Genomic DNA, 27942 nt, shown 5'->3' on the forward strand with positions numbered 1-27942 from the left:
TTCGAGTTCCCTTCCAGGATAGAGGGGCTTGGGTACATCCCACTTGTCTGGACTGATCAGTCCCTATCTTTTGAAAGATTTCCTTGCTTCTGGATGATATACTGTGATATTCTCAGATTAATGAGAAGTGTATATAGTTTGGTATATGCTTTGTTTTAAGACCAGGGGGCCTAGATTTTAGGAGGCTCCAATTTTGAGTCTCTGCCCAAGGTTTATTGGGGTTTGTTAAGTTAGACATCTTGGCTTGGGTACAGGTCTGTACTGAGGGACCTCAAGTGGCCCTTTCGGATATGTGGCAGCGCCTCAAAGGTTTGTTCTCTGCCTCCATCTGCTGGTAGGGATGCATAAACCTACTTGTCTGGACTGATCTGTGGGTAATTCAGGAACGAAAATTAGCAGGTAAGAACCAATTTTCTTATGTCTGACGCGTGTCTGCTAGACCTTGCCTGTACTCCACTGTTGTTTGTTTGTTTTTTTTCCTCCCCCCACCCAGGGATCGCCACTCTCACTCCTCCAGCTTCAATTCTGCTGAAGCAGCCGAGGGCACCTCCTCCCTACTCCAGCCGCGGCCCATTGCCCTGCAGGGACTGCAGGTGAGGCGGGTGCCCCTGGAGGTAAGGGTCTCATGCTGTCAGGCTCATCACTTGTGCCGGCTGGCAAGTGATATGTCCCTTGGCAGTCGCCATGCTATTATTTTTTTAAAGTGAGTTGCTTAGCGTGTAATCAGATGGATTCAGGACCAATGGGCTATTCTCCCCTGCCAGCAGATGGAGATTAAGGCAGGTTGCAAAGCTGACGTCACAGTACATATACTCCTGCAGCGACCTCAGTTCTCCAGTATTCTCATTCTCCAGTAGATGTACCTTTCCCTATGGGGATTGTTGTACTTTTTGGAAGGAGAAATTGTACATTTTAAATTGGAGAAAATTGAGCTCCACTCTCTTGCAGTGATACCTAAAGGTCCCTCCCTCAGTTGAGAATTCCTGAGGTGATTTCAGAGATCCCTCAGAGATGTGCCTTAGCCTGGTAGCTGGTTCCCGGAGTGGACTTTGCTGCTAAGGCAGTGGGCGCAGGAAGCTGAGCGCGGTGGTGACGGCCACAGCCGGAGACCGTCTCTGTACTTGGCCGGTAAGTGCTGAGCCCAGGTAAGTTTAAAAAAAAAAAAAAAGTTACTTTCAATTCAGAGACAATAAGAGAGGTTTTAGGTAGAACTTCCCCTGGTCTCATTGCGCCATACCGACGTCGTTCCCGCTCCCGTTGGGGTAAGGGGAATTGGACTTCTGAGCGGGTTGAGCAGCCCCCCAGTGGGCTAGGCCCCACTATAGGCTTGGTCGGCACACTGCATGGTAGGCCACGGCAGTGCCATCTTGTGTGCATTTTCTGTGCATGCTGTATTGCCCTCCATAGGATGTCAGTGTGCATAGTGCGTCAGCTCTGCGCATGAACTGTGCACATAACGTTGGGTGCGTCCCTGCACGCACAACTTCGAAAGCTAATCTTACAAAGATGCCCTTTAAAGGATTACTCCTATTCGGTAGCGAGTTGGAAAAGCTGGCCAGTAAATGGGGCAAATCTCCAGTTCCCTGGATACCGGAAGATAAGAGGAAGCAAGTACATCGCCCCTTACTTATGAGGGGTCATTCCAGGGGTTCCCAGTGTTTTTGACCCTACAGAAATTCGACATTTCAGAGGTCTTGACCCCTTGGGAGGTCTCAGTCTTTTTGTACCCGGCAGCCCAAGAGAGGGGCAGGTTCGGGTTCAGGCTTGTCCCGAACCCCCCAGTGAATTTTACCGACCCACCTTCGGGATGAGGAGATGGGTCTTCTGTCTCTTACCAACGGTGTGTCGAGATCACTTCAGACAAATGGGTACTGGACGTTATACGAAAAGAATATACGCTGGAATTCCACAGCATTCCTCGGGATGTATTCATGATGTCATCTTGCCATTCCCAGCACGAGAAGCAGGCAGTGGAAATTATGCTTCTAAGGCTCCTCAGGTTGAGGGCTATGATCCCATTATCTATGCCCCAGGAAAATACAGTATGTAATTACACAAAGGGTATATTGAATACAACTCTCTATGAACTTGTCATAAAATTACACAAATTTAGAGAGCCAAATTATATATAGTAAACATACAAAATTTATTTAAATTCACCCACAACCTATGTAGACAATAAAAACTAAGCTAGCACACTCACACATTCATACCAACACATTAAAAAATATGTTCATTGAGATATCACATACAAAATGTAGTCTCTTGCCACGAATATATTACACATATGTATTTTCTTTACAAACAATCAACAATGTAAATCTTATCTATTGCCATAAGTTTCTTAAACTAAGATGTATAATTCCTGATGTCCGACAAAAGTAGATCACAAGATCTCTTCGTTTCACTCCTCACATGAGGGGCTTCCTCAGGGACCAATGTAATTCACATATATTGCATATGCAGACGCGCTGCAATAAACCAATATAACAGGGATTAACCTCCAACTTAATCTAAAAAACCTTTTTCACCCATAACCAATGACAATATCTCTTCAATTTTTCAACTCCAAACTTTAACCATTAAAACCCTGCCCAATTCACCATCACCAAACTTCAAAATTATCTCCTAATTCCCTTTTTAAAACCTATCCTTTAACCATGCCCATTACAATCAAAACAATGAAAACACAATTTTTTCTTCTTTTTCCTCTTAGCCTATACTGAACCACCTGACAAACTCAGGTCAAATATATATCACGACCACACCTACCTTGAGTTATAAATATCCAAGTGTTTTACTTCATTAAGTTCTTATAAACGCCATCCTTCACAATGTTTTCGATACCTCTAGGGCCATCAATCCAAACACTTCCTTGTTTCACAGCATGTCACGCGGTGTTCCCGCTAATTGTTACAAACTGATACTGACTTCAATCCTTTTCATGAATCTTATAAGACACACCAACCCGTGCTCTCAAAGAACATATCCTGCAACGATTCACCGCAGTAGTTGGCGGTGAATGGTAAGCAAGTTTTTTAGGTATAAGAAACAATTTGTGGGTTATATCGTTGCAGGATATGTTCTTTGAGAGCACGGGTTGGTGTGTCTTATAAGATTCATGAAAAGGATTGAAGTCAGTATCAGTTTGTAACAATTAGCGGGAACACCGCGTGACATGCTGTGAAACAAGGAAGTGTTTGGATTGATGGCCCTAGAGGTATCGAAAACATTGTGAAGGATGGCGTTTATAAGAACTTAATGAAGTAAAACACTTGGATATTTATAACTCAAGGTAGGTGTGGTCGTGATATATATTTGACCTGAGTTTGTCAGGTGGTTCAGTATAGGCTAAGAGGAAAAAGAAGAAAAAATTGTGTTTTCATTGTTTTGATTGTAACGGGCATGGTTAAAGGATAGGTTTAAAAAGGGAATTAGGAGATAATTTTGAAGTTTGGTGATGGTGAATTGGGCAGGGTTTTAATGGTTAAAGTTTGGAGTTGAAAAATTGAAGAGATATTGTCATTGGTTATGGGTGAAAAAGGTTTTTTAGATTAAGTTGGAGGTTAATCCCTGTTATATTGGTTTATTGCAGCGCGTCTGCATATGCAATATATGTGAATTACATTGGTCCCTGAGGAAGCCCCTCATGTGAGGAGTGAAACGAAGAGATCTTGTGATCTACTTTTGTCGGACATCAGGAATTATACATCTTAGTTTAAGAAACTTATGGCAATAGATAAGATTTACATTGTTGATTGTTTGTAAAGAAATACATATGTGTAATATATTCGTGGCAAGAGACTACATTTTGTATGTGATATCTCAATGAACATATTTTTTAATGTGTTGGTATGAATGTGTGAGTGTGCTAGCTTAGTTTTTATTGTCTACATAGGTTGTGGGTGAATTTAAATAAATTTTGTATGTTTACTATATATAATTTGGCTCTCTAAATTTGTGTAATTTTATGACAAGTTCATAGAGAGTTGTATTCAATATACCCTTTGTGTAATTACATACCGTGTTGGTTACCAGATTAAGGGTTCAATGGATAATATGCATTCCTATACTGAACAAGCGGCCAATACTATTCTTGCAGGGTTTCATCTTTTTGAGTCGGCACAACAGAATAATAAAAATGATGATACAGGCAACTGGGAGAATTATGCAAAAAATCGTAAAAAAGCTATACGGATGGAATTGCACGCCTCAACTTTGGCTGAATACTGTTATGTGAAGCGCATCCCGCGGGGGTTGAGGGTGAATAAATCTCCTTCTCTATTTGCTGATGATGAGATTTTTGTCCAGAAATGGAATTCGATACTCAATAAATGCTCGCACGATTTGATGATTTTAATCATTGAAACCACTAAGGTTAGTCTTGAAGAACTAACAAAAGATATTGATCTTGAATTGGAAAAAATTCAGAATGATCTGTCAACAGATACATTATCTAATCAGATGAGTGAGCTACAAAACAATTAGATGAGTATCGTGAAGAAACAAGAAAAATAAAAATCAGCAAATTTTATCGAGACGAGAAGGATTATAACGGTGGTTATGTATACCACTGGATGCAAGTTAATAGAAAACAGAGATTCAGCCAAAGAAAGGGTGACTTTTCTTCATCCGAGGATTCCACAGATGAAGATATACAAAAAGAGAAAAATAAAGAGAAGCGACAGGTAAGGTTTGCAGAGGGGGAAAGTTCCAATGCTAGTCATGAGTCCCATCAACACACTGATTCTCATTTTTTAGAGCAGCGGGCCCGAGGAAACAGGGGAACACGGGGGTCCAGGTTTCAAAAAAACAGACCGTACAGTGCCAACTACAATCTGCGGCGATAGACCATGGCACAGGTGTTATGAGTGATACCTCTGTGTTTAATTTGTCTGATAAAGTTTTGACTAAACCAATGTTAGAGGTGTTAAATAAAGGTTTCTCATTTAGTCCTGCCTGTCGATATGATTCGTTTGTGACCCGGGTTGAACTCCAAAAATTTTTTAGACGCCTTCATATTAAGGAGTTTTTTAAGGATGAGGCAAGATTAAGCAATAGAGATGGGCTTTACAAACCTTCAAAATGGATTCCACCTATTCCCCCTAGCCACTTGCTTCAAACTTTTCAAAGTTTGGTACTTCGAGATTTAGATCAAATGGAAGGCCAGAGAGATTTTATTAAATACAATCTCTCGAAGGAACAATGGCAAGCTATGAAAATTTTGCGGGAAGATAGTTCTATACGGATAATGGCTGCGGATAAGGGGGGTGCTGTCGTAGTCATGAATCAGAGGGATTATGAAAATGAAGTGCATCGTCAATTATCTGACAGACAGGCATATAGAAAATTGGATGAAAATCCTACGCCTGTGTTGCATCAGCAAGTTATGGAAATTTTAGAAAAGGCGAATAAGGAAAAAATTATCACCAATAAAGAACATCGCTTTTTGCAGGTATCATTTCCTACTACGGCCCATCTGTACATTTTACCAAAGATCCATAAAACATTGATAAACCCGCCCGGGCGACCGATTGTGGCGGGAATAGGGACTGTTTTGGAGCCCCTTGCGCAGATGATTGATTATTATTTGAAACCTCTGGTACAGTGTGTACCTTCATATGTTAAAGATTCCACTGATTTTATTAATCAGTTGACAAGTCTGCCGGATATACAATCAAATTGGATTTTACTTACTGCGGATATATCCTCGTTATACACCAGTATACCCCAAAGGGAAGCTTTACAAGTAATTGAAGGGGAGTTAGTGAAGCTTGATATACCGCAAAGGAAAATACATTTTTTGATGACTATCGCAGAAGTTGCTTTAACCCAGAATTGTTTTAGTTTTCAGGCGGATTATTTTTTACAGACTCAAGGTATCCCCATGGGGTCGCCGATGGCTCCCAGTGTAGCGGGGTTATACGTGGCAAATTTTGAAAGTAAATGGGTCTATAAATCTGATTTATTTCGACATATAGTATGTTGGAAACGCTATATCGATGATTTATTTTTCATCTGGAGTGGTAATGGGGTACAGTTAGAAATATTTTTGAATTTATTGAACTCTTGGGATCAACATTTAGAATTCACTGTGGTTAAACATAAACATTCTGTGACGTTTTTGGACATGCAGGTTTTTGTTCATGGAAAGAAGTTGGACACTACGGTGTACAGGAAAAGTACGGATAGAAACACACTTTTACATTACCGTAGTTTTCATCCGAAACAATTGAAGGATAACATCCCTATAAGTCAATTCTTACGATATCGCCGTTTATGTACTTCCACTGCCGAGTTTAAAATTCAGGCAGCTCAGTTACAGGATAGATTTATAGCTAGAGGGTATTCTAAGTCTGTTATAAAAAAAGCCTACAAACGTGCATTATATTCAAACAGGGACAATTTGTTGATTTATAATCCAAAAGAGACTTTAAATCGGATGATTTGTACCATTCCATTTTCCATGAAGAGTACTCAGATAAAAGATATAGTGTTAAGCCATTGGCACATCCTGTCAACTATTCCTTGTTTCATGGAGAATCCTGTATTCGCCATGAAAAAACGTCAAACTTTGCACGATAAACTTAAGGGGGGTAAGATATTAGGTGATTCAGGTTTGATATATGGACAAGTGCCTTGTGGGTCGTGTTCGGTTTGTCCTTTGACGCTGCGGTGTCAAATGTTTTGTCATTCTCATTTGAAATTTCCCTATAAAATTCCAAGGCTGTTTGATTGCAATACTAGTGGAGTGGTATACGCTATCATTTGTCCGTGTAATTTAATCTACATAGGACAAACGACGCGCTCCATTCGTTGTCGTATTGTTGAGCATCGGAGCCGTATTAAGGCATCGCGGGAACATGCTCCTTTAGTAAGTCATTGGATTGAGAGAAGCCACACTGTGGAAGATATTCGTTTTTTTGTGATCAAGCAAGTAACCCTTCAACATGGGGGAGATTTATCCCTCATGTTAAGAAAGATTGAACAACAATTTATCTTTAGTTGGCAGACTGTGATCCCGTTAGGACTTAATGGTCCAATAGAATGGAATGCATTTTATTAAGAGGTGGGTAGTTGAATAGTTCCAGCAAGGTCTATTGGGTTCTGATTAGGATAAAAGTGGACTGGGGGGGTTTGTTATTTGCATATTATGTTGAGGCTGTGATCAGATAATTGGCAAGTGCGTCCAATTATCTGTGTTCGCTTCATATAAAGTTGTTTGAATCAGCATTACTTTCATTCATCAGTGAGTGACGACGTGGTACGTCACCTCCGGTCTGAACGTGAGTATTGGAAGGTTTCCTGTGCATTGCAGTAGTTGGCGGTGAATGGTAAGCAAGTTTTTTAGGTATAAGAAACAATTTGTGGGTTATATCGTTGCAGGATATGTTCTTTGAGAGCACGGGTTGGTGTGTCTTATAAGATTCATGAAAAGGATTGAAGTCAGTATCAGTTTGTAACAATTAGCGGGAACACCGCGTGACATGCTGTGAAACAAGGAAGTGTTTGGATTGATGGCCCTAGAGGTATCGAAAACATTGTGAAGGATGGCGTTTATAAGAACTTAATGAAGTAAAACACTTGGATATTTATAACTCAAGGTAGGTGTGGTCGTGATATATATTTGACCTGAGTTTGTCAGGTGGTTCAGTATAGGCTAAGAGGAAAAAGAAGAAAAAATTGTGTTTTCATTGTTTTGATTGTAACGGGCATGGTTAAAGGATAGGTTTAAAAAGGGAATTAGGAGATAATTTTGAAGTTTGGTGATGGTGAATTGGGCAGGGTTTTAATGGTTAAAGTTTGGAGTTGAAAAATTGAAGAGATATTGTCATTGGTTATGGGTGAAAAAGGTTTTTTAGATTAAGTTGGAGGTTAATCCCTGTTATATTGGTTTATTGCAGCGCGTCTGCATATGCAATATATGTGAATTACATTGGTCCCTGAGGAAGCCCCTCATGTGAGGAGTGAAACGAAGAGATCTTGTGATCTACTTTTGTCGGACATCAGGAATTATACATCTTAGTTTAAGAAACTTATGGCAATAGATAAGATTTACATTGTTGATTGTTTGTAAAGAAAATACATATGTGTAATATATTCGTGGCAAGAGACTACATTTTGTATGTGATATCTCAATGAACATATTTTTTAATGTGTTGGTATGAATGTGTGAGTGTGCTAGCTTAGTTTTTATTGTCTACATAGGTTGTGGGTGAATTTAAATAAATTTTGTATGTTTACTATATATAATTTGGCCCCCAGGAAAATACAGGGCATTATTCCATTTATTTTATCATACCCAAAAAGGGTGACCAAAATAAGGGGAATGGAACAGCTCCCCCATGAGGAAAGACTAAAGAGGTTAGGACTTTTCAGCTTGGAGAAGAGACAGCTGAGGGGGGATATGATAGTGGTGTTTAAATCATGAGAGGTCTAGAATGGGTAGATGTGAATCTGTTATTTACTCTTTCAGATAATAGACTAGGGGGCACTCCATGAAGTTAGCATGTGGCACATTTAAAACTAATCGTAGAAAGTTCTTTTTCAATCAACGCACAATTAAACTCTGGAATTTGTTGCCAGAGGATGTGGTTAGTGCAGTTAGTATAGCTGTGTTTAAAAAAGGATTGGATAAGTTCTTGGAGAAGTCCATTACCTGCTATTAATTAAGTTGACTTAGAAAATAGCCACTGCTATTACTAGCAACAGTAATATGGAATAGACTTAATTTTTGGGTACTTGCCAGGTTCTTATGGCCTGGATTGGCCACTGTTGGAAATAGGATGCTGGGCTTGATGGACCCTTGGTCTGACCCAGTATGGCATGTTCTTATGTCCCAAGACTATGCGGTTTGTCTCTACTTATTGATGGAAGTCTGTTCTCGCCTCCAGTGGTGGTTGCAGGAAGTTCATCTGAGCAGGGGCGTATCCCTGTCCTCTCTAAACTGGCTGGTTCTCACAACAGATGCGAGCCTTCGGGGATAGGGAGCTCACTTTCAGGAGCTGATGGCCCAGGGATGTTGGATGGAAGAAGAGGCCCTCTGGAGCATCAATTGCCTGGAAGCCTGAGCAGTCGATGGGTGCTCCAGAGAGCATGTTTACAGTTCAGCCACAGACTCCAGGGTCAAGCGGTCTGCGTGATGTTGGACACCGCAACACGGTAGCCTACATCAACCGCCAGGGAAGAACCAAGAGTCAGCAGATGTAACAGGAGATAGACCTCCTTATGGAGTGGGTAGAAGTACATCTACCTATGATCTCAGCCTCCCACATCTCAGGAAAAGACAATGGCAGAGCAGACTTTGTAAGCAGGGAGAGTCTGGACCCAGGAGAGTGGGGTTTGTTGACCAAGGCGTTTCAACTGATAGTTGATCGCTGGGGCCTCCCAACAGTTGTCCTGGTGGCTGCGTCTCACAATACGAAGGTCCCTTGATTCTTCAGTTGCAGAAGAGATCTGGGATCCCTGGGAATGAACGCTCTTGCCAAAATCTGGCTGGAACATGACTTGCTATACGCCTTCCCTCCATGGCTCCTACTGGGCAGCAACATCTGCAGAATTGAATACCAAAGGGGGCTAATCCTACTTGTAACTCCAGATTGGTCCAAGCATCCGTGGTATGTGGACATGCAGAGACTCCTGGTGGAGAACCCACTGCACCTCCCACTGCACGGGGACCTGTTGCAGCAGGGACTGGTCCTTCATGAGGATCTGACTCTATTCTGTCTTACTGTCTGGACCTTAAGAGAGCTCGACTGATGAAGTGAGGATATTCCGCAGCAGCAATTGTCACCTTATTCCGCACTTGAAAATTCTTCACGTCCCTAGCATATGTATGGGTCTGCAAAGTATTTGAGGCCCGGTGTGAAGAAGCAGTGTCCTCCTGCGTGTGGTCAAAATCCCACTTATTCTGGAATTTTTGCAGGACGGCTTGAATAAAGGTTTGGCCCTTAACTCCATGAAGGTACAAATAGCAGCTTTCTCCTGTTTCAGGGGTGAAGTGAATGGGGCTTTCCTGTCGGCTCATTTTCTGAAGGGAGTGAAGCACCTTCAACCTCCCTTATGGTTGATGGTTCCCTTGTGGAATCTTAATTTAGGACTGGATTTTTTGGCAGATCCTTCCTTTCGACTGCTGGGCAGTCTTTCCTTGCTGTTATTGACCTTGAAAACTGTGTTCCCTGTACGTACCAGGATCAGTCCAGGACACCTGGGTTGTGACTCCGCACCAGTAGATGGAGACAGACTAAAACTTGTGGGCGGAGCATATATGCCCCTGTGCCAGTCACAGCCCCTCAGTCTTACTCTGTCTCCAGTAGGTGGTGCAGGTCCAGTCATAGCCCTGTCGGGCCTGATTCTGGTTGTTAGTCAGGTTCGCTTTTTGGGTTTTATTTTCTATTAGGCCTATTTGGTTTTTTTCTGCAAATTGGGTTTTTCGTTTAATTTGGTTAATTTTAGTCCCGGTTGCCCTGCCTCCCTGGGGAGTTGAGAGGTCCTGAGGGGACTACCCTCCCCAGGTTGAGGCCGCTGCTAGGGTTGAGGACCCGGCTGGACTAGTAGCAGCGTCAGGGGTGACACCGGGGAGCCCGGTTCACTCACCCCTGCAGGACAGAGGGCTTTTTCAGTACCAGGGACAGCGTTTTTTTCTGTTTTAAAAAAAAAAAAAAAAAAAAAAAAAGTGTTTTGACTTTTGTTTCTGTCGGCTCTCCGTTGCCTGGCGTTGCGCTCCGTCCCGCTCGGGGGGGGGGGGGGGGGGGGGCGTCGTCGGCAGGGGGGAGGTCGCCGATTTCGCCGCGGTGATTTTTTTTCTTTTTCCTCAGCGCCCCTCAGTGTTTTTCGGCGCGTCCTTTGGTTTCCCGCGATTTTCTCGATGCCGAGCGGCTCGCAGTGCAGGGCCTGCGGCTCGGCGCGCGCGCGTCTCTCCCGGGACGGCCTTTGCTCGGCCTGCGTCCCGGGAGACGAGGGATCATCGGGGGCACCTCGGGGGACCCATTCCCGGGTGGCACGATCGCCGTCGCAGGGGGGAGGGGCCCCTGAAAGGCCTCCTGATTCTTTCCCGGTTTCCGCGGGAGTGGCGGCCATTTTGTCCACCGGCCGGGTAGTTTCACGCGAAACGGTGGAGGCCTCGGTTTTGCCCCCTGAGCTCTCCCCGCAGCGGGGTGCGGCGGGGGAGGCCCCCTTGGAGGGGCCCTGGTCCCGGGGGACTTCGGAAATCGATTCTTCGGATTCGGGCGAGCTCTCAGAGGATTTGGCGCTTTTGCTGCGCAAGGTGCTCCGATATAGGCGAAGCAAGCGCAGTCGGGGGGACGCCTTGCGCGCTCGGGTCCACCGGTCCCCGCCGAAGAAAAAGCCGGCCAGGAGGACGGCGAAGGTCGCCCAGGCCGCGGGTCGGAGCAAGCGGCTTCCGCGAGGGGTGCCGCAGGACTCGGAGTCCAAAGAATCCGCCGAGGCGGACACGGAGGCCTCTGAGGAGCCCCTGCCGGGGGCCGGGAAGGCAGCGTCAGATGGCTCCGCGCAGCTCGCTCCGGGGAAAGGAGCACAGGCCATCGATGGGGATGACCCCAAGGTGGTGCATTTGTTCCGTAGGGAGGAGCTGTCGCCGCTTATCCCGGCCATTCTCCAGGAGCTGGGGATTGATGCCCCTCCGGTGGTGGTCCGCCAGGAGGCAAATATGGATCCTGTCCTGCTCGGGCTCACAGGACCGGCGGTTGCTTTTCTTTTTCATTTTTCGTCCACGGATATCCTCTTCAAGGAATGGGATAGTCCGGAGTTGGGTTTGAAGGTCAGCAAGGCCATGGACAAGCTTTACCCTTTGCCGGAGGACGCGCTGGAGCTCCTCCGGCTCCCAAAAGTGGATTTGGCGGTGTCCGCTGTCACGAAGAGGTCTACCATCCCGGTCACGGGAGCAACAGTCCTCCGGGATATTCAAGACCGGAAGTTGGAGGTTCAACTCAAAAAGATTTTCGAGGTCTCTGCCCTGGGAGTGCGGGCCGCCATGTGCACGAATTTTGCTATGCGGCCTATTCTGCGCTGGGCTCAAGTCCTTCAGGCGAATGCGGGTCTCTCTGCAGAGGATGCTTCTCAAGCAGACAGGTTGGAGGCGGCCGTTGCCTATGGGGCCGATGCGCTCCATGATCTGTTGCGCACCTCAGCTCGCTCCATGGTGGCAGCGGTGTCGGCGCGTCGTCTTCTTTGGCTGTGCAACTGGGCAGCGGATGGCTCTTCCAAGGCTCACCTCGGGGCATTGCCGTTTAAAGGGAAATTGCTATTCGGCAAGGAGTTAGATGATTTGTTGGTTTCCCTGGGTGAGAATCGAGCGTTTAAGCTGCCGGAGGATAGGGTCCGTCCGCGATCTTCCTTCTCAGGCAGAGCCCGGTTCCGGGGGCCCAGGAAGTCCAGACCGCAAAGATCCTCTGGATCCTCATATAGGTCGTCCTCCTCGCGGAACGCTCAGTGGCAGCAGTCCTTTCGGGGCAAGCGTTTTGGCCGGCAAGGAGGGGCTCCGTCGGGTGTGGGGTCCAAGCCTTCACAATGAAGTTCGGCCGGCCCATCCCTCCTCGCGGCTTCGGCACGTTGTCCCAAAAGTGGGGGCGCGTCTCTCCTTCTTTCTCGAGGAATGGGCCAGCATGACGATGGATCAGTGGGTCCTCGACGTGATAAGACACGGCTGCGAGTTAGATTTTGCTCGCATCCCAGCGGACAAGTTCCTGGTCTCTCCCTGCCAGGATCCCAAGAAGAAGGCGGCGGTGCTAGACACCATCCAAAGACTAGAAAGCTTGGGAGCCATCTCTCCGGTTCCAGCCGATCAGTACGGCAAGGGCCGTTACTCCATTTACTTCATAGTCTCCAAGAAAGACGGCTCTTTCCGCCCCATTCTGGATCTGAAGGGAGTCAACAGATGCCTTCGGGTTCCTCATTTCAAGATGGAAACCATTCGTTCCGTGATCGCGTCAGTGCGCCCCGGCGAATTCCTGGCGTCCCTAGACCTCACAGAAGCATTCCTTCATGTGGGCATCCATCCAGCGTTTCAGCGGTTCCTGCGGTTTGCATTATGCGCAGGCACTTCCAGTTCCGGGCGCTCCCGTTCGGCCTGGCGACAGCGCCTCGGACATTCACAAAAGTAATGGTGGTCGTGGCGGCGCAGTTGCGGCGGGAAGGCCTGCTGGTTCACCCTTACCTCGACGATTGGCTACTCCGAGCAAAGTCTCAGAGTCTGTGTCAGCAGGCGGTGACCAGGGTGTTACAGCTCTTGCAGTCCCTGGGCTGGGTGGTCAACTACAACAAGAGTCATCTCGAACCTTCTCAGTCCTTGGAGTATCTTGGAGCCCTTTTCGACACGAAGCGAGGCAAAGTGATTCTCTCTCAGGAACGGATATGCAAACTGCAGTCTCAGGTGCTACGTCTTCTGTCGCTACACCGGCCACGAGTCTGCGATTACCTGACGGTTCTGGGGTCTATGGCGTCCACTCTGGCGTTAGTCCCTTGGGCGTTCGCTCATCTACGACCGCTGCAGTCCTCATTGCTTTCCCGCTGGAAACCGGTTTCCGAGGTTTTTTTATCTACCTCTCCCTCTCGAGGGTCAGGCGCGAGCCAGCCTGAGCTGGTGGCTGGATTCCAAGCATCTCTCCTGTGGAGTGTCCCTTCTGGTGCCAGACTGGTTGGTGGTGACCACGGATGCCAGTCTTTCCGGCTGGGGAGCAGTGTGCCAAGGGAAGTCAGTTCAGGGTCTGTGGTCAGAGTCGCAGACCCGGTGGTCTATCAACCGGCTGGAGACCAGAGCGGTCCGTCTGGCGCTGCATGCTTTTCTACCCCTAGTACACGGACAGGCGGTCCGGGTATTGTCGGACAACGCTACCACCGTGGCTTACATCAATCGCCAGGGCGGGACAAGAAGTCCTCTAGTGGCGGAGGAGGCGCGGCTCTTGATGCTCTGGGCAGAGCGGCATCTCAGCCATCTCGCTGCGTCCCACATTGCAGGAGTCGACAACGTCCAGGCGGATTTTCTCAGCCGTCACCGTCTGGATCCCGGAGAGTGAGAGCTGGCGGACGAGCCGTTTCTCTTCATCTGCAAGACTTGGGGAACGCCCCACATGGATCTGATGGCCACGTGGCACAGCGCAAAGGCTCCGAGATTTTACAGTCGACGTCGCGAAAGGGGCGCAGAGGGAGTCGACGCGTTGGTGCTTCCCTGGCCTATGGATGTGCTTCTGTATGTGTTCCCACCGTGGCCCATGATCGGCAAGATTCTGCGGCGCATAGAATTGCACCCGTCCAACGTGATCATGGTGGCGCCGGCCCCGTCTGTTTGGAGGATGCAGATCACTTCTGTCTCGCGGCATGGCTTTTGAGAGGTACCGGTTGAAAAGAAAAGGCTACTCGGATGCGGTCGTTACTACGTTGCTGAGATCCCGAAAACAGTCTACTTCCCTGGCTTATGTTCGGGTCTGGGTAGTTTTTGAGGAATGGTGCGTGGAGCGGGGTCTGAATCCCACTTCCGCTTCTATTTCTGATATTTTGGCGTTTCTCCAGGCGGGGCTCGCCAAAGGTTTAGCGTGCAATTCCCTTCGGGTCCAAGTGGCGGCGCTTGGTTGTTTGCGAGGTAAGGTCCGGAGAGTCTCTCTGGCTCTCCACCCAGATATCTCCCGCTTTCTTAGGGGAGCTAAGCACCTCCGTCCTCCGTTGCGGCCCCCTTGCCCGTCTTGGAACCTCAACTGGGTACTCTCAGCCGTATGCTCAGCGCCATTTGAGCCCCTGAAACGTTCTACGCTCAAGGATCTCACGTTGAAGACCGTATTCCTGGTGGCGATTGCATCGGCCCGTCGTGTTTCAGAATTACAGGCGTTGTCCTATAGGGAGCCCTTCTTGCGCATCTCCGATTCGGGGGTTTCCTTGCGGACGGTTCCCTCCTTCCTTCCTAAGGTTGTGTCGTCGTTCCATTTGAATCAGTCGATTGAACTTCCCGCTTTCATGGTTGGGGACTCTTCGGACCCGAAAACGAAAGACTTGAGAAAACTAGATGTGCGGAGGTCCCTTCTTCGCTATCTAGAGGTTACTAATCCGTTTCGGGTGACGGATCATCTGTTTGTGTTGACTTCGGGTCCAAAGAAAGGTGCTGCGGCGTCCCGCACGACAATTGCCCGTTGGCTCAAGAAAGCCATTGGTTCTGCGTATCTTCTGCGTGGAAAATCGCCGCCGGTGGGTCTTCGGGCTCATTCGACGCGGTCTCACGCTGCGTCTTGGGCAGAATCTTCTCAGGTGTCGCCTCAAGAGATTTGCAGGGCGGCTACCTGGAAGTCGTTGCATACCTTCATTACACATTACCGGTTGGATGTTCAGGCTACTGAAGCTGGGGGTTTTGGAGAGAGGGTACTCCGAGCGGGACTCTCTGCTTCCCACCCTCGGTAAGTTAGCTCTGGTACATCCCAGGTGTCCTGGACTGATCCTGGTACGTACAGGGAAAGGAAAATTAGTTTCTTACCTGATAATTTTCGTTCCTGTAGTACCAAGGATCAGTCCAGGATCCCGCCCACAGTGCTGCGCTATAGTAATGGAGAGTCCGCTCTTTATTGTTTCTTTCACTACGCTGACCCTTGTTGATTCGCTCTCCCGGTTTGGGAGTCTGGTTCCTGTAGGGGTGTTGGATTTCTTTCGTTTCCCTACCAAGTTTGTATGGTTAGTTATGGTTGCCTTTTGGCTTTTGTCTACTTTGACATTACGTATGACTGAGGGGCTGTGACTGGCACAGGGGCATATATGCTCCGCCCACAAGTTTTAGTCTGTCTCCATCTACTGGTGCGGAGTCACAACCCAGGTGTCCTGGACTGATCCTTGGTACTACAGGAACGAAAATTATCAGGTAAGAAACTAATTTTCCTTTCCTGGTGGCTATATGGTGGCACTCTGAACTGCAGCATTGTTGTGCCAGGAGCCGTTCCTCTGGATGCGATTATAGCTACGTACTGTTCCATTCTTCTTGCCCAAGGTAGTATCGAAGTTTCATTTGAGTCAGTCTATTTCATTGCCATCCCTAGATAAACTCAAGGATGCAGAGACATATCGTCTCCTCTGTCATTTGGACTTCAAGAGACTTTTAGTGTGGTACCTGGAAGTGTCAGAACCGGTCAGAAAGACGGGACCGCCTGTTTGTCCTTCATGGTGGAAGGAAGCAGGGTGAACCAGCTTCGTGGGCTACCACAGCTCGCTGGATTAAGGAGATGGTCACAGGAGCCTATGTGGAGGCTGGAAAGCCATTTCCTTCTCAGATTAGAGTCTATTCCACTAGGGCTCAGGCGGTTTCATGGGCAGAAGTTAGACTGCTGTCTCCTGTCCGATATCTGCCGAGTGGCGACATGGTCCTAAAGGCACACCACTCCATGTTTTACGACCTGGAAATACAGCTCCGAAAGGATGCAGCCTTTGCACAGGTGGTGTTGACCGGACCGTGGACAGCCTCCTGTCCCGATCGGGAGTAGCTTTTGTACATCCAATTGTTCCTGAGTCCATCTGGCTACATGCTAGGAAATAGAGAAATTACTTACCTGAAAATGTTGTTTTCCTTAGTGTAGACAGATGGACTCTGCATCCTGCCCTCGGCTGCCCAAGAACTGTGCCACGGGCCCTCCCTTGGAGTGGGCCTTGATTCCAAGGGATCATGGTTAAGTGTTTATCCAGTCTTTAGATTGAGGTACCTCTGTTGTTACTGAAGTTCAGTGTTTATGGTTGGTTGAGTACAGTTACGTTTATCCGATTTTAATCATATTTTTAACCTTATTTTTAATCAAGTCCTTTCACTAGCATGTCCACAGTAGCTTTTGAAGAGAATTACTGGAGAGCTGAGGCCACGGCAGGGGTATATGTACTGTGACATCAGCTTTGCAACCTGACTCCAACTCCATCTGCTGGCAAGGGAGCATAACCCATTGGTCCTGAGTCCATTTGTCTACACTAAGGAAAACAAAATTATTAGGTAATTTCTCCAGTGCATTGCCAGGTTATAGGACTGGAAGACAGTATCTGTATCCTGAATAGGTTGGGAGAGAGAAGAAATGGGATTTGGGTACTAGGCTCTGCACTCTTGTAAGGGGGTGAGGGTGTCTTCACTGGACCTGCTGTTTTACTGGCTTTCTCCTACTCTGCTGCAGCATTTTGATCTGCTGGACCAGGAGTCGCTGCACGAGTCCCATGAGAACACACTGATGATTGAGGACAAGACCAAACCCAAACGCTACTACAAGTACTGGTTCTTCCCAGGCCGCTGGATGCGAGTGCGCTATGACCGTTTGGCTTTGCTTGCGCTACTGGACAGGTGGGCACATTCTGTTGTGGTGAGCTCATTCTGTTGTGGCAGGGCTGGTGGGGGGAGGGAGAATCCTCATTTCCTGTAAATATTTGAATGACAACCCCTGGTGCTGCTTCATTAACTGATGGTCTCCTTCTCTTCTCCTATTGATGGACGGGGTTGCCCAGGAATTGGAGCTTGAGTGAGAATGTCTTTGTAGTGGTCTTGGCTTCCTTGGTGGCATTCCTCGGCTACCTGCTCCTCCTGCAAGGCTTCTTCAGGGACATCTGGGTGTTCCAGTTCTGCGTGGTCATTGCTAGCTGCCAGTACTCCCTGCTCAAGGTACGGGGTCACCCAGCAACTGAAATGGGGGGGGTTAGGGAGAGGTGCCGTACACAGTTCTATCCTGCAGCATCCCCTGCTATTCCAGTACAGAAGCACATGCATACAACTCTATCACTGCGCCACATTTCTTTACTTCTCCCCCCCCACCCCACCCCTCACACACACACACAGCTCTGCCAGTGCATCACCTGCCCTGCAATATTTTCCACTTCCAAATCTCGAAGGGTTAGATTAGCACTAAGGAGTGCACATATGTTGGCAGTGAAATGCAGGAGCTAGGATCTTGCTGTCCTCTTCCCAAGACAAATGGCAGAGGAAGGTCATGGGCTTTCTGTGTCTCTTGCTTCTGTTTATTCTTCTTGCTTCTTTTGGTCTTCTTTTTACAGAGTGTCCAGCCTGATGCTGCTTCCCCTATGCATGTAAGTATTTTCTGTGTCCTCATACTATACTCTGTCACTGTTGAGAGGGGAGGGATATCATAAAGGATCCCTCTTGCCTCATAAATAGCACTGTGGGGTGTGAGCAGGCTTACCAGAGATTCAGCGCTGTCTGTGAAATGCAGCACCACTCACATGGGACCATAGTGCTTACCCTCTGATAGCACATGCCCTGCTCTCTTCCCAACCTTCAGTAGGCAGGGGATATGTAAAATTAAGGGCCAACAAACAAGTTGTAGGAGAAACATTTTAGAGTCGCATTTACCCTTTCAAAACAGTTTGGCCTACCTTTGTGCAAAGGAATCCACATCAGCGGGTTATGCACTCCAATCAGTAGATGGAGACGGAGACAACTGATTTGCTGTTGTCCTTGACATATCCTGCCAGTATTCTCCATCTCCAGCAGATGGTGGACATGAATCTCCCCAGTGGGGGGTGAATCTCCTAGCTGGGGAGGTTCCCTTCCAGGTGTTGGTGGCATATGATCGGTGGAATACTGAGGATCAATAGGGGACTATTAATCGATTGGAAGCTCATCCAGGTTGCCTGACGTGTTTACGGTTTCCCTGTATGTACCCGGATCAGTCCAGACTCCTGGGTTTGTCTCCCCACCAGTGGAGACAGAGAAGTTTTGACTGCCTCTGCCCTATACCCTGAGGTGCCACCCACAGTCTGTCAGTATTTCTCTGTCTCCAGCAGATGGTGGAGGTGTAAAATCCTGCAGTCTGTAGTTAGTCCTTAGTTTAAAAAAAAAAAAAAGAAAAGAAAATTAATTTGAGGGAGTTTAGTTAGCAGTACTATCTCCTTTTTTTTTCTTTTTTTTCTTTTTTTTTAAAGAGAGTACTGCTAACTAAACTCCCTCAAATGAATTTTCTTTTCTTTTTTTTTTTTTTTTTTTTTAAAGTATAGCCTTCACTGTGAAGCCTCCCTGGGGGTTGGCAGGTCCTGAGGGGACCATCCCCCTGGTATTGAGGCTAGTGGAGCCGCGGGGTCGAGGATCCTGCTGCACAGCCCACTAATATACTGAGGTGATACTGGGGAGCCCGGTTCACTCTCCTCATAAGGCTCTTCAAAGCTGCTGACGAGGTTGTAAAAAAAAACAAAAAACAAACAAACCCAAAAACCGAACGGTTTCACGACGTCCTTCCCTTCTCTGTGCCTGTTTCCCCTGCTGTAGTGGCTCTATTTTGGCTGCCGATTTCGCGTGCCGGCTCTGCTTTCTCGGCTCAGATGCCGCGTGATGCGGCCTGCCGGGATGCGTGTGTTTCGCGTGATGGTTTGTGCTCGGCTTGCCTCCCCGGGGGGGGGGAAGGCACTTTCATATCAGGAGGGAGCGGCGTTTCCAGACCTCGCCCGGGAGCCTGCGAGACCTGAGCGTTCATGGCTCGCTGCCTGAGCGGGAACGGAAGCCATTTTGTCTTCCTTTTGTGCGGCGACTCAAGCAGCGATGGGGGGGGGGGGGGGAATTCCCTCCTCTTCTTCCTCTTTCCCCGCAGCATACTGCCCCCGAGGGGGGTGGCTCAGGTGATGCAAATGTTGGGGTGGTGGAGGAGAGCCCCAAGGGGGCCTCAGACACCTCATCATGCTTTTCCTCAGATTTCATCCTCCTGTTGCAAAGAGCTTTCAAGGACAGGAGGTCAGCCAGGAAGTACGCGGGGGGGCAGCGGTCGCTCCAGCGCAGTCCCATCTTGGGAAAATTGGGAGCCCTGCCTGTTAAGCGAACAAGATCCTCGGAGGGCGCAGGGGCTCCAAAACCTAAGCGCCCCCTCAGAACCAGCTCCTCCTGTCCGCGGCAGGATTCTTCCTCCGAGGCCTCGGAGCCGGAGGATCTAGAGCCAGGGGCCTGGCCCCCTCAGGGTGCAGCTGTAGATGAGGACCAGAATCTTTCTTCCAATCCCGGCTCTCACGTGGTGGAAGGTGATGACCCTAAGGTGGTCCGTCTCTTTAGGAAAGACAAGCTTGGACCTATTATTCCCTCAATTTGGAGGAATTTGGGTATTGATGTCCCTCAGGAGAACTCCCGCATGGGCTCGATCAATCCAGTCATGGTCGGTCTCCATGATCCGACCAAGTCCTTTCCATTTCATCTTTCAGTCACAGACTTGTTGTTCAGGGAGTGGGATACTCCAGACTTGGGCATAAAGGTCAGTAAGGCGATGGACAAGCTGTACCCTTTGCCGGAAGAAGCTCTGGATCTCCTACAGGTTCCCAGGGTGGATGCAGCAGTGTCAGCTGTCACCAAAAAGACCACTATTCCGGTTATGGGGGTGACAGCCCTCAAGGACCTTCAAGATCGTAAGCTGGAAGTTCAGCTTTAGAAGATATTTGAAGTATTGGCACTGGGAGTCCAGGCAGCCATGAACAGTAGTTTCTCCTTGATGGCAGGACTCCGCTGGGTCCAGCAGCTACAGAGTTACCCCTCTCTGTCAGAGGAGGGAGACTATTCAAGTCAGTAGGCTGGAAGCGGCTGTGGCTTACAGTGCAGATGCTCTTTATGATCTTTTAAGAACCTGCCAGGACTATGGTATCAGTGGTCTCGGCTCGCAGATTACTATGGCTTCAAAACTGGGCTGCGGACATTTCCTGTAAGGCTCAGCTGGGTTCTCTGCCATTTAAAGGCAAGCTCCTCTTTGGGAAAGACCTGGAAGATATGATTCAATCCCTAGGAGAGAATAAAGTCCATAGGCTTCCTGAAGATAAGCCCAGAGCGAAAAGTTCCTTTCCTTCTTCCTTTCGGCAGAACTCGGGCAGACAGTAATCCTGGTCCCATTCCTTTCGGGGACGCCGCTTCGGTAGAGCAGGTGCTCCCCAGTCAGTGGGAGTACCTAAGTCTTCCCAATGATGCCAGGATGGCCCTTTCCTTGGTTCTGTCGATAGGGGGCAGGTTCTCTGTTTTACGAGAAATGGGTCAAACTGAAGTCTGACCATTGGGTCCTCGACATAATAAGGCAAGGCTATGTGTTAGATTTTGTTTGGTGCCCTCGAGACCGATTTCTCGTCTCTCCGTGCTCGTACAAGGAGAAGCAGCAGGCGGTTCAAGAGACCCTGCAGCGCCTTCTCGATCTTGGAGCAATTTGCCAAGTTCCTCCCGCGGAACGCTGCAAGGGATGCTATTCCATTTACTTTGTGGTACCAAAGAAGAAAGGCACCTTTCGTCCTATCCTCGATCTAAAGAGAGTCAACAAATGCCTTCGGGTCCCACGCTTTCGCATGGAGACCCTGAGATCGGTCATTGTGTCTGTTCACAAGGGAGAATTCCCAGCGTCTCTAGATCTAACCGAAGCGTACTTGCACATCAGCATCAGGTCCAACCACCAGAAGTTTCTGAGGTTTTCTGTCATGGGAAAATTTTCAATTTCATGCCCTGCCATTCGGTCTGGCCACGGCGCCCAGGACTTTTACCAAAGTAATGATCGTGGTGGCAGCTCAGCTCCGGAGGGAAGGGCTGTATGTTCATCCTTATCTGGACAATTGACTGATTCGAGCGAAATCAGAGTCTCTCTGCCAGTTGGCGGTTAATCGGGTACTTCAGCTGCTACAGTCTCTCGGTTGGGTGATCAACCCTACCAAGAGCCACCTAGTCCCCTCTCAGTCATTGGAATTCCTAGGAGCCCTGTTCGACACACGTCGGGGGGAGAGTTTTCCACATCATCAAGCTACAGGAGCAAGCCCGGGATTTGTTATCCAAACGTCCTCCCAGAGTTTTCGATTATTTATGGGTCCTTGGGTCGATGGCTTCCACTCTGGAGTTAGTCCCATGGGCCTTTGCTCATATGAGACCTCTGCAGTCAGCATTACTCTCCCGTTGGAACCCGGTGTCCGAGCTGTTTCACCTTCTGCTTCCTCTTACAGACTCTGCACGTCTGTCTTGATTGGTGGCTTCTCGCGGACAACTTGAGCTGCAGGGTGCCCCTGGAGGTTCCCTAATGGACGGTGGTAACTACAGATGCCAGTCTCTCCGACTGGGGAGCGGTTTGTCAGGAGAAGTCAGTGCAGGGGCAGTGGTCGGCGGAGGAATCCCGGTGGTCGATTAATCGTTTGGAAACCAGAGCAGTATGCTTAGCGTTGCAGGCTCTCCGACCGTTCCTGCAGGGGAAGTCTGTCAGAGTTCTGTCCGACAGTGTGACTGCGGTGGCTTACATCAATTGCCAAGGAGGAACCAAGAGCCAACCGGTGGTGATAGAGGCTCAACAGTTGATAAGCTGGGCAGCGCAGCACTTGGCCAGGATTGCGGCCTCCCACATAGCCGGGGTCGACAATGTTCAGGCCGATTTTTCTCAGTCACAACAGGCTTGATCCCGGGGAGTGGGAGCTCTCTCATGAGGTGTTCCAGCTCATATGCGACAAGTGGTCCACTCAGAGTATGGACCTGATGGCAACATTACGCAATGCCAAGGCTCCTCGATTCTTCAGTCGATGCAGGGAGCCGGGAGCCGAAGGAGTGGATGCCCTGGTTCTCGCCTGGCCATGGAACATCCTGCTGTACGTGTTTCCGCCATGGCCTCTCATCGGTAAGGTGCTGAGACAAATAGAGGTTCACCCGACAGAGGTAATCCTGGTAGCTCTGGAATGGCCGAGGCCTGGTCAACCTAGTGGTAGAGGGTCCCCTGAGGTTTCAGGAGCTTCCCAATCTTCTACCTGTTTGTATGGACGAGGCGGATCGCTTTTGTCTTGCGGCATGGCTTTTGAGAGGCAATGTCTGAAGAGCAAATGGTATTCAGTCGCAGTAGTAACTACCCTCTTATGGTCAAGGAAACCTTCTACTTCCCTGGCTTACGTCAGGGTGTGGGGGATTTTTGAGTCTTGGTGTATAGAACACAAAGTGAACCCTTTCGGGCTTTGGTGTCGGATATCTTATTCTTTTTATAGGCTGGCTTGTCTAAGGGCTTATCGTGCAGCTCTCTTAAGGGTGCAGGTGTCGGCCGTAGGTTGCTTCCGAGGTAAGATTCAGGGGGTAGCTTTAGCTGTGCATCCGGACGTAGCGCGTTTTCTCCGAGGGGTGAAACATTTGCGCCCTCCAGTACGGAATCCTTGTTCTTCGTGGAGCCTCAGTCTCTTTCTCAGGTCACTTTGTGCGGAGCCCTTTGAGCCCTTGAAGAGGGCAACATTAAAGGATCTTACTCTAAAGACTGTTTTCCTTGTGGTTATTTCCTCGGCGCTTCAGGCATTATCCTGCAGGGATCACTTTTTGAGAATTACAGATTCGGGGGTCTCGTTATGGACAGTTCCCTCCTTTCTCCCTAAGGTTGTGCCCTCATTTCATCTCAATCAGTTGGTGGAACTCCCTTCATTTCTAGTTTTAGATCGCTTTGATCCATCTGTTCGTGCTCTGGAGTGGTCCCAGGAGAGAACATAAAGCGTCTAGGGCGACGATCGCTCGCTGGTTGAAAGAGACTATTGGTTCAGCGTACTTGTTACAGGGTCATTCGAGACCAGTTGGTCTATGAGCACATTCTACCCATTCACAGGCAGCATCATGGGCAGAATGTCAGTTTCACCACAAGAGATTTGTAGGGCGGCCACTTGGAAATCCTTGCACACCTTTGCTAGACATTATCGTTTGGATGTCCAGGCCCCAGACTCTTGGGGTTTTGGCGCAGGTGTGATCCGAGCAGCTCTCTCTGGGTCCCACCCCAACTAGAAGAGCTCTGGTACATCCCAGGAGTCTGGACTGATCCGGGTACATACAGGGAAAGGAAAATTGGTTGGTTGTTACCTGCTAATTTTCGTTCCTGTAGTACCACAGATCAATCCAGAGTACCGCCCTTGTTTCGTTAAGGGTATAGTTGAGTTGGCTCATTTCTGTACGTATTAATTGGTCCTGCAGAGTATTTTCTTACTTGTTTTACAGTTGTCACGAGTTCTGTTCCTACTTGAGGTTTGTGAGCAGGATAGTTAACGTGGCGAGGTTTCTCTTCCCCCGGTCTGAGAGGGGATGTTAGTGGTTTATTCTACTCTTATAGTGTTCTGCTTTGATACAACCAAATACTGACAGACTGTGGGTGGCACCTCCAGGGTATAGGGCAGAGTCAGTCAAAAGTTCTGTCTCCATCTGCTGGTGGGGAGACAAAACCTAGGAGTCTGGACTGATCCGTGGTACTACAGGAACGAAAATTAGCAGGTAAGAACCAATTTTCCTTTATCGAGCGGCTGATGGGATGAGTGGTGAAGGGTGATGTCAGGCAAGGCCACCACAGTCATCTATATAATTCTTCGAGGCTGTGGTAGTTGTCACCAGGTTTCGATGAAGATACATGCTCTCATGAAATAAGCAGAACAGTATATCCAAGTGATATTAGTCTCTCATATTGCTAGGATGAATCTTTGCAAGGGATGATTGATGGAAGATCTTTGTCCTCTCATCCTGATGTTGTACGGTTTCTTCGAGGGCTCAAGAATTTAAGTCCTCTGGTACGGAAGGTCTGTCCATCTTGGAATCTTAATCTGGTCCTTCGAGGTTTGTGTTAACCATCTTTTGAGCCTCTTTGTAGGGTGACTCTTAAGGATTTGACCTTGAAGGTTGTTTTCCTAGTAGTCATTTGTTCGGCATGGAGAATATCTGAGTTGCAGGCTTTATCTTGTAGGGACCCATTCCTACAGATTTCGGATTCGGGGTGTCCTTACAGACGATTCCATCTTTCCTTCCCAAGTTGGTCTCAGCTTTTCATGTTAATCAGATGGTCAAACTTCCAGCTTTTCTCAATTTGGATGCTGCTGCTTTTCATGTGTGGGAGCTCAGGCATTTGGATGTTCGGGGGGCCTTACTAAGATATCTGGAGGTGACCAGTGCCTTTCGGAGATCTGATCACCTATTTGTTTTGTGGAGCTGCGCGAAGAAAGGGCTCCAGGCTTCCAAAACTACCATTGCGAGGTGGCTCAATGAGGCTATTGGGTCAGCTTTATATTCTTAAGGGCCGCCAGCTGCCAGATGGTTTACGGGCTCATTCTATACGATCGCAAGTGGCCTCGTGGGCGGAGGCTCGGTTGGTGTTGCCACAAGAGATTTGTCGGGTGGCTACATGGAAGTCACTGCATACTTTTTCGAGACATTATCGCCTAGATGTCCAGGATGTCCAGGATCCGGAAACTCATTCTTTCGGCGAGAGTGTTTTGCGAGCAAGACTCTCCAGGTCCTACCCCGGCTAGGGGGCTTTGGTACATCCCAGGAGTCTGGAATGATCTAGGTACGTATAGGGAAAGGAAAATTGGTTCTTACCTTCTAATTTTTGTTCCTATAGTACCTCTGATCATTCCAGAGTCCGCCCGCTCATCTGTGCTCTTTTTACTATGCAGATTTTTCTTCAGAGCTTTAACAAGTTTTTGCAAGTGAGTTTTTGTACTTGGATACCAGTGCTTATCAAGCAGTGTCAGTTAAACTTTCTCTGTCTCCATCTGCTGGTACAGATGCATAAACCCAGGAGTCTGGAATGATCTGTGGTACTACAGGAACGAAAATTAGCAAGTAAGAACCAATTTTCTTATAGTGAGCTGCGGAGCAAGATATGTTCCTGTACATACTTAGATCATTTCCAGACCAGTGGGTTGTGTATCCCTACCAGCAGATGGAGTCAGAGAACAAAAACTCTGGACACTGCTACATGAGAGAGTTCCTCCTGCAGTCCCTTATTATCTCTCTGACTCCAGCAGTTGGTAGAGATGCAAACCTGCAGTCTAGGGTTTAGTAAAAAAAAAAAAAAAAAAGATTAGGCGAGCTGGCGTTTGCTCCCTGAGGTGTTAGGCACTGTTACGGGCCAACCCTCCAGTGGACCTGGGTGTACGGGGGGTTAGATACCCCTGACTGTGTTTCGCCTGCACCCTGCCAGAGGGCCTGACAGCCAGAGGCTTCTGGTTCCCTCGGCCTCTGAAGTTGTTCCCAGGTTCCTCTGGTCCTGCTTCTCTGAGGTTGGGTAAAGTTTTACTTAAAAAACAAAAAAACAAAACAAACCAGAAGAACCTAGAGTTCCTCAGGTAGGCCACCGGAGTTAGTCGGGACCCAGCCGGGGCAGTGGGTACTGCAGCCTGAGGAGGAGTACCGGACAGAGCCTGGTGTGTGGGGGTCGGCAGCCCGGGGCTCCGGGCGGGTGTGACAGGAAACGCAATCTCTCACCAGAGGGAGGGGGCTCCCTCAATCCTCTCGGGGAGCACAGTTTCTCGCATCCCGCGGTGTGGGAGATGCATTTGGGGCAGGCAGCTGCGAGTCCCCGGAGCTTAGTCTGCTGGCGGGTGGCCGAGTGCGGCTCTTCTTTGACGGGTGCCGTTTGGTTGGAGTTCTCCCGCGTGTCCCCACGGTTCACCGTATGGTGCTGAAATCCAAAATTGCCACCTGCTTCACGTGTGGTGCGACAGGGGGTATGTTGGATTTGCGCACTCTATGTACTGACTGCGGGTCCAGGGAGGAAGGCCCCTCGGGAGGGGGCTGTTCCATTAGGCTGGGCCTCTGTCTCTGGAGTCGAGGCTCCTGATCTCATGGTGCTAGGGGGGGAGTCCCCTCCCCCTCCCTCCCTGATGGAGCTCGTTCGCGCGCCTGAGGACGATGCTCTGCAGTCCAGGCCCCCGCAAGGGGTGGAAGAGCAGCCTGTGGACTTCTCTCCAGAATATGTGCTGCTTCTTCATCAGGCCTTTTTGGCCAATTAAAGATCCAGGGTTAAAAGGATAGTGGATCCCCTATGGAGCCTGGGTTTCCATGAGGCGCGGGGTGACCCTGCCTCCAGCATGATGCAGCATGCTTGTCTGTGTTGGGTCCAGAAGGTTGCGGAGGGAGTAGCATCTGGCGACTTTCTGCCCTTGCAAGCGGCCTGCCTCGAGGTGGGAGTGGCTTATGTGGCAGATGCTCTGTATGAGTTGGTTCATACCTCTATGCGTAGTATGGTTTCCTCAGTGGCGGCCTGCAGGCTTTTATAGTTGCGGAACTGGTCGGCAGACTTATCCTCCAAGGTGCAGCTCTGTAATCTCCCCTTCAAAGGAAAGCTTCTGTTTGGGGAGGATTTGTACCAGTTGGTGAAACTATTGGGGGAGACTAAGGGCATTAGGTTGCGGAGAATAGGAAACAGAGTAAGACTGTGTTCTCTTCACAAGCTCGTTTTCAGGATTCTCAGCATTTTTGTTCCAGTAAACCAGTTCCTCCCCACTGGTCCATGCAAAGCTCCGGTCGTCTGCAGTCCTTTCATGGATGTCGTTGGACGTCCAGAGATGGGACAGGTCAGGGCTCAGGAGGCGGTAAGCCTGCCCAATGAGGCCAGGGGTCCCCACGCCCACGTTGAAAACTGTAGGAGGCAGATTATCCAGCTTCTATGAGGAGTGAGAGAAGGTTACCTCAGACAGGTGGGTCTTGGAGGTAGTCAAGCACAGTTACACTCTAGATTTCTTGTATCCGGTACAAGACGCCTTTGTAGAGTCTCATTGATTTCTCGTGGCAGGTGAAAGGCTGTATGGGCGACATTCCAGAGGTTACTCTATCTCAACACCATTTGTCCGATCCCTCCTGCTGAATAGGGCCAGGGTCGGTACTCAGTATACTTCGTGGTTCCCAAGAAGGAAGGGTCCTTTCGTCCTATCCTCGACTTGCAGAAGGTGAACCGGTGCCTATGAGTGCCCTTGTTTCACATGGAAACACTCCGTACAGTTGTAGCGGTGGTGCGCAAAGGGGAGTGCCTTGGCGTCCTTGGATCTGACAGAGGCATATCTGGATATTCCGATTCAGCAGAACCATCAAAGATTCCTAAGGTTCAAGGTGCTGGGTAAGCATTTTCAGTTTTGGGTTCTTCCCTTTGTGCTGGCCACGGCTCCTCGCACGTTAACCAAGGTATGATGGTAGTAGTGGCAGCAGCTCTGCGCAAAGAAGGGATCTTGATGCATCCATATTTGGATGATTGTCTCATCTGGGCA

The 27942-nt window shown here is 48.6% G+C and overlaps 1 protein-coding gene across 8 annotated transcripts in view; it reads left to right on the forward strand.

The window, feature by feature from the left end:
* PCNX3 (pecanex 3) overlaps positions 1 to 27942 on the forward strand; it is a 214271-nt gene that overhangs the window by 51427 nt on the left and 134902 nt on the right. For 7 of the 8 annotated variants that reach the window (XM_029614747.1, XM_029614744.1, XM_029614741.1 and 4 more), the window contains 4 exons: positions 494 to 614; positions 17139 to 17302; positions 17464 to 17617; positions 18007 to 18039. In XM_029614747.1, coding sequence (XP_029470607.1) covers positions 494 to 614; positions 17139 to 17302; positions 17464 to 17617; positions 18007 to 18039 — 472 coding nt within the window. The remainder of the gene's footprint in view (positions 1 to 493; positions 615 to 17138; positions 17303 to 17463; positions 17618 to 18006; positions 18040 to 27942) is intronic. The other variant, XM_029614745.1, reaches the window with a different exon arrangement.

The sequence above is a fragment of the Rhinatrema bivittatum genome, chromosome 8 (assembly GCF_901001135.1).
Source record: "Rhinatrema bivittatum chromosome 8, aRhiBiv1.1, whole genome shotgun sequence".
NCBI classification, from domain to species: Eukaryota; Metazoa; Chordata; class Amphibia; order Gymnophiona; family Rhinatrematidae; genus Rhinatrema; species Rhinatrema bivittatum.